The sequence below is a fragment of the Vicugna pacos genome, chromosome 1, assembly GCF_048564905.1.
Source record: "Vicugna pacos chromosome 1, VicPac4, whole genome shotgun sequence".
NCBI classification, from domain to species: domain Eukaryota; kingdom Metazoa; phylum Chordata; class Mammalia; order Artiodactyla; family Camelidae; genus Vicugna; species Vicugna pacos.
This window is the reverse complement of record NC_132987.1, coordinates 104,883,301-104,898,876: the sequence shown is the minus strand read 5'-3', so window position 1 is coordinate 104,898,876 and position 15,576 is coordinate 104,883,301. Positions and strand designations below refer to the sequence as shown.

Below are 15,576 nucleotides of genomic sequence, written 5' to 3'. Positions count from 1 at the left end.
TTTTTTTTGGCTTCTCCTTTCTGTTACCTGACTAAAAAGAAAAGCATGTTTATGACTTGTAGCTTTAGAATCTTCCTAAACATTCTTTTTTATATTCTGATTTTATATGTCCAGCCACTTACTGACTACCAAATTATGAATTTTTTTTGAAGAAGGGGACAAAATATTTGACGTACAGAATTTATACACACATACATCCACACATGTATCACTGAAAAAAGTGACTAGAACACAGTCAGTCCTCAGGAAATATATGATGAATTAAATATTTCAGTAATTAAAGACAGTTTACAAAGGAACAGAAAATGTCCAAGTGAACAGTGTCCGATATGTCTCGATCCAAAATCTCTCTTCTCTGCACTTTCTCAATTGTTCTGTAATAACATTCATCCTTGATTCTACCTCTGATATGAATCAAAATTAGTCACAAAGTTATTTTCACTTTCCTGCATTATAATTATTGCATTCATCTTTTCCTTCTTGCTTCCACTGCTAATTCCCTAGTTCAGGCCCTATCTGCTTCTACTTGTAATGCCATTAGTGGCTCTCAGCTTCCTTTTCTATTGGACACTCCACCAAATTTCTATCCATATGGCACATAAATGCAAAATCAATCTAAAGCACCACTCTAATCACATTACTTCCCTGAGGAGGATATTCAGGAGCTTCCTCCTCCTTACAACATCAAACTTAGACTTTCAGTCTGGCTTTCACAAACCTGAAATGTCTAACCTCACTGGTTGTATGCAAACAGAAGATCATATAGTAAAAGGTTATTAAACACAGCCCAGTGTTTCAAAGGGGGCTTGTGGATGCTGAATTCCAAACACAACGCTCCCATCGTTAGCATATTTTTCTAAATTATTTCTCAGCATTTTCCATCTCAATAATTAATGAATGCCATCAATCACTGAATACATAAATAGAACAATCATGCAAACATGTTTATTTACTTTTCTTTTCACCTCTGCTAGTACCAATATACAGTTGGATGAAGAGCTTAGATGTATATCACCAGAATCTATGGATCCAAAGTCTGGTCATGTTACTTTTGTCAACTGCAACCTTGGACACATCTCTTAACCTTTTCAAGCATTAGTATTTTTCTCTCTAAAATGGAGATTAGAATAATATCGCTTCTCAGGATGCTATGAGGATCAATTAGTGCTAAACACTTAAACCAGAACCTGAAATATACTAAGCACCTAGTAAATGTCAGTCATCAGAGTGTTTGCTATCCTTCCCTGATAACTATCCTCTTACTATTTATTTCTTATCCATTGACATCTATCAATGTTTTAGTCAAATAGTAGGTAATAGGCACAATATGGAGGTTCAGCTTAGAAGTATCTGCTGTGTATAACAGCAAGGAGCTGGTGTCACAATCTAGGAGTCAGACAGGAACAGTCTATGGAGCTGCTGTATGACTCCGAGCAAGTTAGACTTACTGGGTCTCTGTTTCTTTATATGCAAAATGTTAATAATAACAATACCATTAAAATTGCTGCTGTGAGGGTAACTTGATGGATATAAATCACGGGACATTTACAAATATTATTCTCACTTTTCCTTTCTTTAAAAAGCACTATATAAATAATTGTGATAAACAGCACTATATAAATAACGCTGATAAACAGTTTGATGTTTAAATATATGCCTGAAGTTATAGTTTGATCAAAGTATAAATGAGAAAACTTCTACAAAGTCTGCCTTGGTAATTTTTTTTCATCTTGTCGTAGATAGAGGAACAATAAGAGGAGTTGCTCCTCTGACTTTAATTATGATAAAACAATAAAATTAAACGGAAAGGAACTAAAAGTGAAGTGAAAGTACAAGAAGCCTGATGAAAAAGGCAGAGGGCAATAGCAGATATATACACAGATTTTCGGAAACAAATTGGAAATGATACATCCCATGTGCCTCTGTCTAACAAAAAGGCATCCCAAAGTGAAGACACCCCTTTCATAAAGCAAAATTCTGAAAGCACATACCCAAAGATATTCATGTGGAAGAAAAGAGAGTTGAAGAATATAAGGATATGCAAAGGATATCTTGGATGAGCAAGCTTTTTCAAACACATTGTCAAACTGAAGATGAATCATAGGACTACAAAACAGTATTTTCTCAGGATTCAAGATAAGGTGAGAGTCAAAAATGTGGACTCCAACAGTAATAGAAAAGATGACTTGTGGATGTGTGTGTGTGTTTGATTTTCAAACTCTCTTCCTCCACTGTGTCCTCAAATTCTCAGGCAATAATAGACCTTAATACCAAAAGTGAAAAATAGAAATCATCAAGCAAGCTCACTCCAAGGGTACCTGTCACTTCTGGACTAACCTATAATGGAAGTCTGCCCTCCTCTTTTCTGAGACTAAACCCTCCATTTCTGAATGGCATTTCTTTTACTCTTCTCTTCTGCAGAACACTGCCCCATCAGGTAGCTCTTTTCTTCCTTTTTCTTCTCTTGTGAAGTTTCACTTTCTCTTTCTTCTGTGTTTTATTGCCATGAACTATAAAGATCTCCCAAATGACAAACTTTCTTCAGTCCTGCTCTCTTCCCAGGCAACCAACTCTTCTCTGGTTTCCCTGTCACACTGCTTGAATAGGTTGTTCCTACCTTCTGCCCCAACAGCTTTACTTTTTCTGGAAATTTGGTTTCCTAGAATGCTGGGAAGCTGACTACTAAGATATGGTTCAGTGTCAGTGACTCAGTTCTTTCCCCACAGATGAGGAGATGTGATATACCTGAACTTAGAGCAATCGGAAGAGTTTGATAATTGTCAGCTTTCTTAAGTGAAAGTACTTCAGTGAATATTTATACTTATTTATCCAGAATCATGTTTGAAATCCTATCTTAAATATTTTCTATTGATACTCTGCACCCATTTCTGTCATCTAAGCTAGTCCTCTTTATCATAAGGTATGGGAGGCAAAAATTTTTATTTCCACGACTCACTTGCTGCTATGGTTGTTAGCACCATGAAGGTACCTGAACTGAGTTACACCTGTTGGTGGCTTAAAATGCTAATGGAAAGTGAGTACCATCCCCACTTTTCTGAGGAGGTGCACTTGGACAAGAGAACCTAGAGATGTGGCTGATGGAAGCAGCTGTATTCTCTACTCCACAGTCTAGTCACACAGTTTCTGGTGCCAGGTAGCTCTGATATTAGCAGAGGGACAGCTTGGCTCTAGAACTTCGTGACCTTTGGTTAGCAGCTGCAGACTTGACCTTGGACCTCACTTGAGGTAATATTGCAAACTTGAGGCCAGACAACTAGTGGCTGTCTCACATCTCCTCTCCCCTCAGCCTCTCTAATGAGTGTATAACCACTCAACTCTCTATAACAAATTATTTTCTTCTTGGTTTCTTCAGCAGTCTCCATCTGATGAAAGGCCCAAATATTAATGGAATTATCAAACAAAGAATTGAATTTCCTAGATTTATGAAGACTCTACTGTGTAGAGCATCACTATCAATTGCATGCACTTCAGGGACAATTCTGAGATGGGTTCCAACTGCCTCTGCTCTGAGTGGTCACCTTATTTCCAATAAATGTTGTATTTTTATACTTATATAGCTATTTCAGTCGTAAACTTAATCTGACATTATAGCCAACCTATATCACATCTGAAACCCTGAAAATTCCTTCTCATTTCATTGCCCATCTGGTTTTCTCCAAATGCCAAATCAAATCATTATCTATTGATTTTTTTCACAACGTTTGATCACATATGTTTAAAATTTTCTTCTCACAAGTAGTTTTACTAACTCTGAATAATTCTTTTCAATTTTATCTGTTCATATACTTTTAAATCCATCAATTAAGCTGAGGCACTCCACGGATCTGCCCTTGATTATATCATTTACCTCTAATATTCTCCATTCATATGCTCATTTAATCCCAAGGTGCCAATGGAAATTATTTCTTTAAATATATCCAAGTCTTGATCCTTGTCACAAGTCATGGAGTCCCACGTCCCATTACTAATTGAGCATTTCAACTAACACTCATAAGCAAATCAAATCAAACACACTGAATCCTTTGTACATTCAATAATTCATCTAAATCTGCTATGAGTCAGGCAATTTTCTATGTTCTAGGATAAAAATTGAGACAGCAGTCACCTGTCTTACAGAGATTATATGCTAACTACATAAAAGTGACTATAACATATAAATTAATTATTACAAGTACTATGGTCAAAAATTAAGCAAGCAAGGGCGATCATTTAGGTGGGGATAGGGAGCAGACTTGGCATGTTGTAATTTTAAATTATGCAGACAGAAATACCTTTGTTAAAAAAGTAATATTTGACCAAGGACTGAAAGGGTAAGAAAACGACACACATGAAAGTATTAGAGAGAGAAAAGGCTATGTACAGAGATGAAATGAGTGTTTGAAGAAAGGAGTGGCCTGTGGAGAGCAGCATGAGCAAAGTGCAGGGACAGGAGACGGAGTCCAGAGAAGGGCAGTGGGGATGGAGTGATGGGAAACCTCAGGAAGCCTGATAGACCTTTATAATCACTATGGCTTCATCTCTGAACAAAACAGTAAGCCACTGAAATGCTTTCAACAGAAGAGAATTATACGTTATTTATTTTTTAATAATAATAAGCCCTCTTGATCTTTTATTTAGATTCCACTCTAGAGACGGGGGGCATAGACCAAAGCAGGAAAGCTAGTTGAGAAATTCATGCAAAAATCTACATTAAAAGCAAAACCAAACCAACCAAACAAAAACTAGAATATAGAACTTGATTTCCTGAGAACAATGAGGCCCCGGAAATACCTTGTTGGTAAAGTCAATACCTGTTAGAGGGTTGGGTTACGGGCAAAGCAAATAAGCAGACCAAGGATGACTGGTTGTCTCTCGACCCGAACACCTGGAAATAGACTGTTGCCATTTACTGAGATGAATAAGGATGACAAAGGAAAGTATGTAGGGGTGAATGTAGGAGATTAGCTTTTGCCCTCTGGACATCTGGACATCTGCACTGGCTATAGAACATCTAGGTGGAGAGGCAATTTAGCTTGATATAAAAGTATAGCATACAGGGAAGATATCCAAGCTCAAGATACATTTTGGAGTTTCCAGAGTCTAGGTGGTATTTAAATCCATAAAAATTTAGAAGAATAACAAGGGTGTGAGTATAGATAAAATAAAAAGAAACCTCATAAACTAAAGCACAGTGATTTTTACAGTTCAGAGAGATGTGGAACAACTAGGAAAGAAGACCAAAAAGAGCCCAGTGGGGAAGAAGAAAACCCAGGAAAGCATGGTGACATGACGGCTGTGATGGGGGCCGGGGAGATGATTCAAGGAGAAAAACAAAACACTCAGTTGTGTAATATTCTGTTGCTGGATCAAAAAGTATGAGGATTGAGAATTGACCACTGGGTTGAGCATGAAAAGGTCAACGGATACCTTGATAATAGTAGATCTACAGATCAGTGGAGATAAAAATCAGACTGGAAGTGTTTGTGACAGAATAAGAGGAAAATAATTAGATGCAGCAAATACAGTCTGTTCCTTTGTGAAGTTTATTAACAGAAATGATGCAGTAGGGGAGAACTGTTGCAGTAGCCAGAAGGATTTTTAAGGTCAAGGCAATTTTTTGAAGATAAAAAGAGTTATGTTCCACTGCAGCCAAAAAGATAAAAGAAAAAGAAAAAAGAAGGAAAAAAGACATTTTTTAAAATATTGACACTAGACCAAAATAAAAGCAATCTATTTGTCTAATTATATGTGTGTATATACATTTTTTTCTCGAACAGTGAACATTATTTTAGAATGAGTTTACATTTATATATATTAGGCTGTTTAGAGAAACACAGAAACCCCATGCTATGTTGAAATCAGTCTCTAAAATGCTATGTTATTTCATGATAAGTGGATCATAATGCTTTAAGACTAAAAACTCCAAACATCCCTTCTGCATACACAGTGAAACAGAGTGTAAAGAAGATGAACATTTTTAAGGAGATTCATGATTTGATTTCTCACTAACCTTCTATTTCTATCACTACCACTGAAGCCCTCCAGACTTCGATTCAATATTCATTTCTTTACAATCCATGCCTTTTCACAGCACCTTGATTCTTTCTAGCTTTCTACTCTTCATTGGACCTGTTTGTACTCACTCTTTCAGAATCCGCTCAAAGGTTGACCTCTTTGAAGGCTTCCCCAAGAATTATAATCAGAATTCTATTTTATGTTCCCCAGCATTTGATTCATATTTCTAATGCAACTCGTATCTTTTATTCTCTAACTTATTTGTAAAAATCAAGTGCTATGTATTATTTATCTTCAGATTCTCAAGGTCTAAAACAGTGCCTGGCACCTACTAGAAACTCACTTTTATACAAGGAGTGAATAAAACAAATGATTCGCAATTGATGCCAGCATGGATCCCTAAAAATAACATCTAGTTACACTAGTTTAGTTTTTCTCAGAAGAGTGTGGGAATTAGGAGATTAAGAAGATGTCATAAATAGTTTTTACAAAGAAAAATGTGCCTTATAGTATAGGAAAAAAGAGAAAGATGTAGATTTTCCAAACCAGATCATTAAACATATTTTCAAGCAAACTAATTTTAAGCTGTTTTCAAGTTTTATGGAACAAGGGATAAAATGTGGTCCAGGTTCAAGTGCACGTAGAGTGACTATAATTCTGTATCTACAGAATTCTGTTCAATTGATCCAGCTTAACCTGTAGGCAGGTCTCTATTCTCAAAAATGACTTGGATAGGCCTACCCATGACATAGGTGAAAATACAGATAACTGCTTCATGATATTTGTGAATTAAATCAGTCTTGGAAAGAGAGCAAAAATATTGGATTTGACAGGGTCTCAGTAGGTTAAAATGACAAGCTCAACTGGACAAGATGAGATCTAACAGGGGTAAGTACAGAGTCCTGAACTGAGGTTTTAAAAAAAATCAACCGTGAAGCATAGTGTAGGAGACCTTACTTAATAGCAGTCTGTGTGAAAAGACGTAGGAAAAACTACTACATGGAAAAAAATGGCAAAATCAAATGAAATTTTTAATAAAAATGTGGTGTCCAAAACAAACAAGGTCACTATCCCATCATTAGAGTTTACTGTGCTTCTGTCTGTGATGTCTGAAGCTATGTATTACGTCTAAAGAGACAAGAACACACTTACTTGTACCTAAAGGCAGCGTGAACAATATGAACTGTCATTTGGCTATAACAGTAATTATGTAACATTTGTTAACCACACACACTGTGTGCTGGTGCTTGACTACATTTCCTCACTTAGTCCTCACAGCAGTCTCACAGGTACGTTTTGTAAAGGCTGCTGTGGCACCCTGCAAACCCTCTGAGGACGGAGGCAGACTGTCCCCAGTTAGTAGCAGACAGCTTACAGCAGGCTTCCACCCCTAAAACTGCCCCGGAGAAGGTGACTTGATTAGGAAAGTATGTCAATTAATGAAGAAAAGGCAAAATCATTATATTCAGGTTTAACATGAAAAGTTTACAGTTAAAAGTTAAATATGGCAATGATGAAAGAAAACTAGGAATAAAATCATTTGATGAAGTTTAAAAGTTAAAATGTTTCAAGAAAAACGTCTAAAAATACACATATAAATACACAGAATGTCTTGTCAGATCATGATGTATTGGAAGAAGAAAACTTTAAGGAAGGGATGATAACTGTTAACTATATAGTTGCAATTTCATTTACCTTTATTTGTTCTACATTTTAAAATTTGCTCCAACATAGGTATTTAAATCAAAAAACAAAGTATGCTTCCTACATAGAAAGTAAGATTCTTACTAGCAGGTACATTTGAAGAAACATTTTTCATGATGTAATCTTTTTTAAAAAATCTGTCTCTATCTCTAATTTTATTTGTATTTGGCATTTTGATAAAAGGTATTTTTTAAAGTATTAGTTCAGTTTTCTAAAGATGGGAAATAGAACAAGAGGACAGGACCAATTCTTGCCCATGAATATGAAATCACAGTTTAATAGAAAGACCTTGTTCAGGGTTTTTCAGATTTAATCAAGGCACAGTGACATATCTTCTATTAAAAAAATAATTCTAGAAAGGAAAAGCTGTAGGTTCTTTGGTGTTACTTGTGAGAATGTGAAAATAAAAATGCTCTTTAAAGAAAAGGATTTGACCTATTAGGATCATGTGCAGTAAACGGTACCATAAAAAAAAGATTCTGCCCTTGGGAGTGCTTTGATTGAGTCAGTATTTGATCCCACTAATTATTTAAATCATTATCATAAAAATAGATACAATAATAACAAACTGTGTTTTTATATATTGCTTCATAGCTTGTGAACATAACTTTCCTCTATAAAATGGGTATAACATCTCATGTACTTCACTGAGCTGCTAAGAGAATTACGGAGATGAGTGCTCATGCTTCAGTTTAGCTAATCACTCCCCTCTTCTCACTGGAACTTTACTGCAGTAATGGCAAAAGAAGTGGGAAGTGGGAACCACGGAGGTGAAACATCCCCCTCATGAGTATGAGGGGCATCTCTATGCCTATTTCTATGCCCTATTATAATTTCACTGTGACCAACTTTATCTCCACTGTTAAGAACTATGCTGTCATCACACTTATAAAGAGGTCAAAAGAGATGTCTGAATAAATTGTTATATTTTAGAATGCAAATTATACCTGCATATTTGAAAATGCTAGTTGCATATGAATAAATGATTATTTAACATGGAAAGTGTTGTTCTTAATATTTTTAAAGCCACTGACAGCATCATATATCAAACTATGTATGCAAACACACAGAAGACATCGATGGTATTTATCAAAATGTCTCCTATGTTCACAAGATATGTTGCTTTTCTTTTTTTTTTTTTTTAATTTTAAAGACCTCACCTTGTTGGAGGGGAAAAGGTAATTAAGTTTAGTTATTTATTTTTAATGGGTATACTGGAGATTGAACCCAGGACTTCGTGCATGCCAAGCAGCACTCTACCACTGAGCTATACTCTCCCTGCTACTGCTTTACTAAAGTAGCTCTATCTTATACATATTTGGTTTTGGTCTTAGTTTCTTTCCTTTTTATTTTTGTTTCTTAAAAAAATATATATTTATAGAAAATTTACAAGAAGAGTGCATGAAACTTTTCTTTTTAACCTGAACCATGTAGAGTAAGTTGACCTGATGCTAGATTTAGCATTTATTTACTACAGCATAACATTCTCCGACAGAAGATCTATGAAACAATTAAACTGCCATCTAATCCAAAAACCGCAACTAAATTTTATCCTTATCCCAAAAATTCCCTTTACAACAAAAGGATGCATACATGGCATTTATTTGCTATGTCTTTACTGTCATTTAGTCTGGAAAGTTTCCTTAATCACTCCTGTTTTTCATGGCTTTGACACTTTGAAGGCTATTTTGTAGATGGTACCTCAATTTGGATTTGTCTTCCATTTCCTCATGCTAGATTCTGACTATGCATTTTTGGCAAAAAATATCACAGTAGTTATTCTATGTCCTTCTCATTGCCTCTTTCTGGAAGTATGCAAGTTTAATTTTCTCACTGCTGTGATACTAACTTTGATCACTTAATTGAAGTGGGATCTGCTAGTCCCAACAACTGGAAAGCTATTTTTTTAAATTTTGTAATTAATTAATAATTTGGGGGTAGGTACCTTAAGACAATTTTGATTTAATTTTTCTTGTTTAATTTTCACACACCTGTTAGCAACCACTGATGGTCCCTAGTTGGATTAATTTATATTATAATGTTTGTTAAAGTTGGATAATGGATGTTTTTAACATACCCCATCTTTTTTTTTAAATGTCCTTTCTTTATGGCACAACACATTATTCCAGGCTTATCTTGTACTTTCTTTGTCCCACTCCCAGAGTCAGCCATTTTTACAAAGAGCCCTGGTTACTCTCGTGAAGGATGGTATTTAAAAATCAAGATCCAGCTGTCAAGTGTGCTCTTTGTTAATAGAATATTGCAGCTGTTATGTCCTCTGAGAGGGTAGAAGCAGCTTAGAATTTTTTTTTAAATAAAATTCTTGACAAGAAGAAACTCCTTGTAGAAATGGCTGAACACACACACACACACACACACACCACTACCTTTATTACACACATTTATTTCTTTTCTCTTTTCTCTATCCATCTACGTATATAAAACCAGAGTCCACACCAATACCCCCAATATCCAATCATTAGCCTAGGCTCATTCTAATTTGCCCATTCCCTAACTGCATCTCATTTCTCCAAAGGCAAGATAACTATGCCTTATTATACCCTATGTTAGTGATGCTAACCTTACCACTTTTGAAGAAATGACTTATCTATCACTGTCCCCGCTCCTTTATTTGGAACCCTCCTTACTCTGATCAGGTTCCAACACTCTTCTCTGGGTTGCTGATTCTGTTTTGGTACATGGACATCCTTTTCACCTGACATGGGCTCAAACACCTCACACTGGGCCACATAAGTCTCCCTTTACTCCATCCACTCTGCTCAGCGTCTGACACTCCATGCCAGGCTGCTGTGTACCATCCCACCCAAATACAGATGTCGACATTGCTCAAATGTAGAACTTAATTATTCAAGAGAGAAAAAGAGGAAGAAAAGAAGGAAGAAAGAGAAGGAGGAAGGAAAGATTTTTAAAACAAAAGAAAGTAAAAAGCTTTTCCTTTTTTTTCACTTAATACATAGCACAAAATTTCATGCTAAATTTTGACTGTTTTAATTTATTGCTCTTTGGAAGCAAAGTGATCTGTTACAGTGTCAAATACCATATGTCAAATGGTTGACCTGTTTTACTAGGTCAAATAGTGAAATGAAATATTTAGTTACAGTATTAACATATATTTTGAAATATTTAAATTTCTAATTAATGTTTCTCATAATAGTTTATTTGAAATCACATTACACTTTCAGTGTTCAGATTCATCAGGAAAGACTAAATTTTATAAGCATTAAATAAGGAGGTCTTATCAAAGGAATCACATTTATAAGTATTGATGCATGTTTCCCATCTAAGACATAGTGCCTAATCCATTTTATGTCTTCATAACAATTTCAGTAGAATTTATCTTTTTCTGAAACAAAGTCTTATCCTGTATTTGTCACAAAATTTTGGATTATATGGAGAATTGCAGCATTTGAGAAATATTTCTGATAATGTAATAGCTCTTAACTTGAATGCACATTTTACATTTTTTTATTATGGTTGGAAAGAGGGAACCCCACTAATTTCCAATCTTCACTAGAAAGTTATGTACCAAATATATTTTTAATAAAAAATTACAGTAAGTAATATGAGATACAAAGATGTATAGACAGTATTTCCTATAAATTTAATAAGATTGTTTAAATCTCATCAATGTAATGTTCTATTTTGCATATTTTTCTAGAATTAACAGACCCTTAAAAACTATACAAATAAGTCTTGGTCATTTATCAAATATTACCTTATAGGAAACTGGGTAATTTGTAAGAAAATGCAATATATAATAGTGTATTGGTATTAATATAATTATAGATAGATAGACAGACAGAGAGATAGACAGATCCATTGATCATGTATCTAGTTACTTAAAAAGGTTCCTACTAATTACAAGGAAATTTGCCTAATTTCCTAGGGCTTGGGGTTCATATGAGTAGCAATTGCTTCTTATTATTACAGATGATACTTCAATTTATTTTCAGTGAATTTGATATGACTTAGTACATTTCATTTTCCTAGAATTTAATTGGCTTGTATAATGGTTTATTCATATGCCTAAATGCATGGAGTCTATTTCCCATGATTTTCACTGAGATTAGTTTCTTATGACTTCATGAAAGTCAACACATACTGGTTTATTTCCTTCCTTCCTTCATCCCTTCCTGCTCCCTTTCCCTTCTACCTTAACTCCCTCTTATCTTAATCTTTTCCTTCTTACTTCCTTCCCTAAAACCCTTTCACACAGTCCCTCCCTCCCTTCTCTCCTAGAGTAGTAAAATAAAAGTTAAATTGGAGAATAGCCAGGTTTTCCAGTTACATAATGATGTGATTATTAGCTTTGTAAATGTTTAAATTTTCCTTTTGATCTTTACAATTAATGACATTATTTTAATAGTGTATAATGTATTTTAGTAAGTATGTACATAACAATATAAAATTACAATTATATATTAGAACTCGACTTTGAAAATGTTTTAAAACATTTTCATGGACGCTATTTATTCTATTAAAAATAGATCTTTTATTTATTCTATTAAATAATTATTCAATTAAATATTATTTTATTAAATAATTTTTTAAAATTTTATTTATTCTATTAAATAATTATTATTCTATTAAATAGTAATTATTCTATTAAATAAATATTATTCTATTAAAAATTTATTCTATTAAAAAATAACATAACAGTAATTGTCTGCTATTTCTCTACCTAGACTTAAAAGACAATAACTCATGTTTTTGCATCATCTGAGCTATATAAAGTATAAAACATATATACTTTCAGATTTATAATCAGTCCTGTAAAACATAATGACAAATTCTATAATTATATATGCTTATATATGTGTGTGTATATATATAGACACACACACACACACAAAAATAAAAACATAGCTAATTTCCATTTAAAGTGAATTTTACTTTACATGATTATTATTTCTATATTGCTAAGCTTTAGGTAAAGAGCTAGAATGTTTTTATATACACAAAATAAAACATATCTCAGCAAAAGTCATATAACCAACATTTTTCCATTTGCCTTTGTACTTTCAAATTTAAAATTTTGAAATAGATTAATTTTACTTTCTCTAAATATGTCTTTTATTTATTTATTTATTTTTGGACAGGATTCTTGCTTTACATGAAATTTAAGATGATTTCTTAGGACATATATTTCCTGCCTCTTTCCTAGATATATCACAGATGAAGCTGAGGGAATTAGATAAAAGTTTAAAATGAATCTTGATTAGTGAATACAGTTTAAGTCCTCACTATATGTCAGATACAACTGTTCCAAATTTTTAAGCGCCAATTCTTTCTTTCTCATCATAACCTAGATCAGACTTATTAAAATGTAAAAGCTATTGCTTCCAGAAATATTTTATGAGATCCCAGAAATTATTGTGCTACACTTACCAGCCAAAGCAAGAATATATTCTTGAAATCTTGTTCCTATACGGTTAGTTGCTGTGCAATTATATCGTCCAAAGTCATTGTCAGATGTAGGTGCAATCTAAAATAATTATAATAAGAAAAGTTTAACAATTTTAAAACAACATCACGGAAGCTTTAAAATAGACTCCTTAATGCCTACTATCTTTACACATATTCAACTATTCATAACTTCTTGCTATAAGTCTTTTTCTGTTTCAAGTGAGCATTATCCCCTTTTAAGATGTAAACCATGGACCTATACTATCTATAGGACTAAGTAAAATAGAGTTTATCTATCAATTTATTAAGTAGATAAATGTCATCATTTTGTTGTATCTATTAAATAGAAAATCACTAGATATTTATATATGATTAGTACACAGTTTGAAAAATATATACTCTGCAATTGCTGCAGACTTGACTTTGAAAACAGGAATCCTGTACCAGAGACATCGATACCTATCTGTTTTCTGAGTTTCAGCCTAAAATTAGGCAGATTTAAAGTTCAAGAAAGACTCAAAATATGTCAGCTTTCTCTTCTTTTTATGATTGCATTGAATATAAAATATTAACAAAGGATGAGGACACACTCAAGAGAAAAATATTTCCAGGAAGAGATTTTGTAAGACTCGCCTCTGTGTAGCAATCCCTGTAGACAGGGACATTATCTTGATACCTAATAACAGTATCTTGTCTCTACTTCTGTTCAATTCCTATCATTCTCTTTCAGTTTAGGGGGAAAATTGCTGACCTCAATCTTTATAGATTGGAAATCCATAATTAAGTTAACCTTCCATGATTCTCTTGCTGAACTGTGGGACCAACCCTGTAATTCTAACGTACCAAAATTCTGAAGTATCAATTCAGAGAAGAGATTTGATGATAGTAATAGATATAATTTTCAATCCCAGTAACTATAATTAAGAGAGAATACGCTTACAACAAGAGTTGCTGTTAATTTCAACTCTATCCAAAAGGGGGAAGATGATTTTGTGGTAATGGGAGGCTATTAACTAGAAGTGCAATTTTGAGGTCCACTGATGATGATAATTCTGAAAGAGTACAAAAAAGCTGTGTCATTCATTCTCTAGTCAGTTGTCCATCTAGGAAGAGATCATGCGTTTGAGGATTAGCAGCTTTAACAGCTCTTATATAAGTACTTCTAAGTGATTAAAATATTAATTTTCTTACATTCAGGTTTCAACATATAAAGCTATTTTAACTCTAAAATAATCTTACTAGTGAGAAAAGAATTTGACCAAAAAAACGCTTTATTATACAGATATAGGAGACAGCTATTTGTATGGTATACCATTCGGGAATGCGCACTGAATCAATGCGATGCAAAGATGGAGAGCCATGTCAAAGAATCCTGGCTATTGCACAGCTCCTCGGGAGTAATAAACTAATTTAAATGTATCTGTCTTCATTGGAACAATTTTTAAAAGTCTCAATTCAGTTTTGTTTTGCTTCACTGTTCCTGGGAGTTCACCTCTCAAGAACAAAAGTTTAATAATTCTCTCTGAAATAAATAATACCTTTATCATGCTATATGATTAACAAATACAGAAAATACACCAGCAGCACAGACTATTAATAAAATACAGATCTCGACATAACCAGGCCAAATTACGTGCCCTGCAGAATATCTGGTGCGTTACAGAGAAGCCATATGAAAGTAAAATCCAGTAGTGGTTTTACATCCAATCCCAGCACAGTGAAATAATAGACAATTTAATCAAAATACATAATAATATACAACAGAGATATATATTGTTTGTTTTAAAAATACTTAAATGTTAAAATATGCAAATTATTATTGATATTTATCCGCAAAGTGCTAGGAACATCTACTTATGACACCACTTCTTCATATTTTAATATGCGGTTAATATAATTCATTTTACTTAAGATGCTGGACTTTGATAGACTATACTAGATTAACAGACACAGTTTTGAACACCAAAATATATGCTGCGAGTACAACGCTAATAAAGGAATTCTCTAGTCTCTTTCCTAAACTTTCCAAAACTTGATTTCCTCTTTCTGTGTATTCCATGGTGAGAAAACCAATTATTTAACAGCATCTTTACTTGGACCAAAAGGAATAATAATGCAGATGATCCAGAGCAGAATATTATTCCAATCAACCTGTTGGAAACTTCTGGCATCAAATTTTGCTCATACATTGAAAAGTTATCCTATTCCCTGAGGAGAGTGCTCAGGAAAAACAAAGGAACAGATTTGAATGAACCTCAGAAGTGCATTTATTGGCATGGCAGGAACCCAAAGGATTCAAAAAATGTTTTGCTATGTTTTAAAATTTACAAGTTAAAAATGAATACAAATATTTAAACAAAAAAGGGAAAACTTCAAAAATTAATTCAAGACATCTATTATTGACCAATTTGTTATTAATTGTAAACTTGA

General features: G+C 33.7%; 1 protein-coding gene across 1 annotated transcript in view; it reads right to left on the bottom strand.

The window, feature by feature from the left end:
• Nucleotides 1-15,576, bottom strand: part of NCAM2 (neural cell adhesion molecule 2) — a 429,294-nt gene that overhangs the window by 72,386 nt on the left and 341,332 nt on the right. Inside the window, exon 11 of the mRNA XM_006215779.2 lies at nucleotides 13,129-13,225. Coding sequence (XP_006215841.2) covers nucleotides 13,129-13,225 — 97 coding nt within the window. The remainder of the gene's footprint in view (nucleotides 1-13,128; nucleotides 13,226-15,576) is intronic.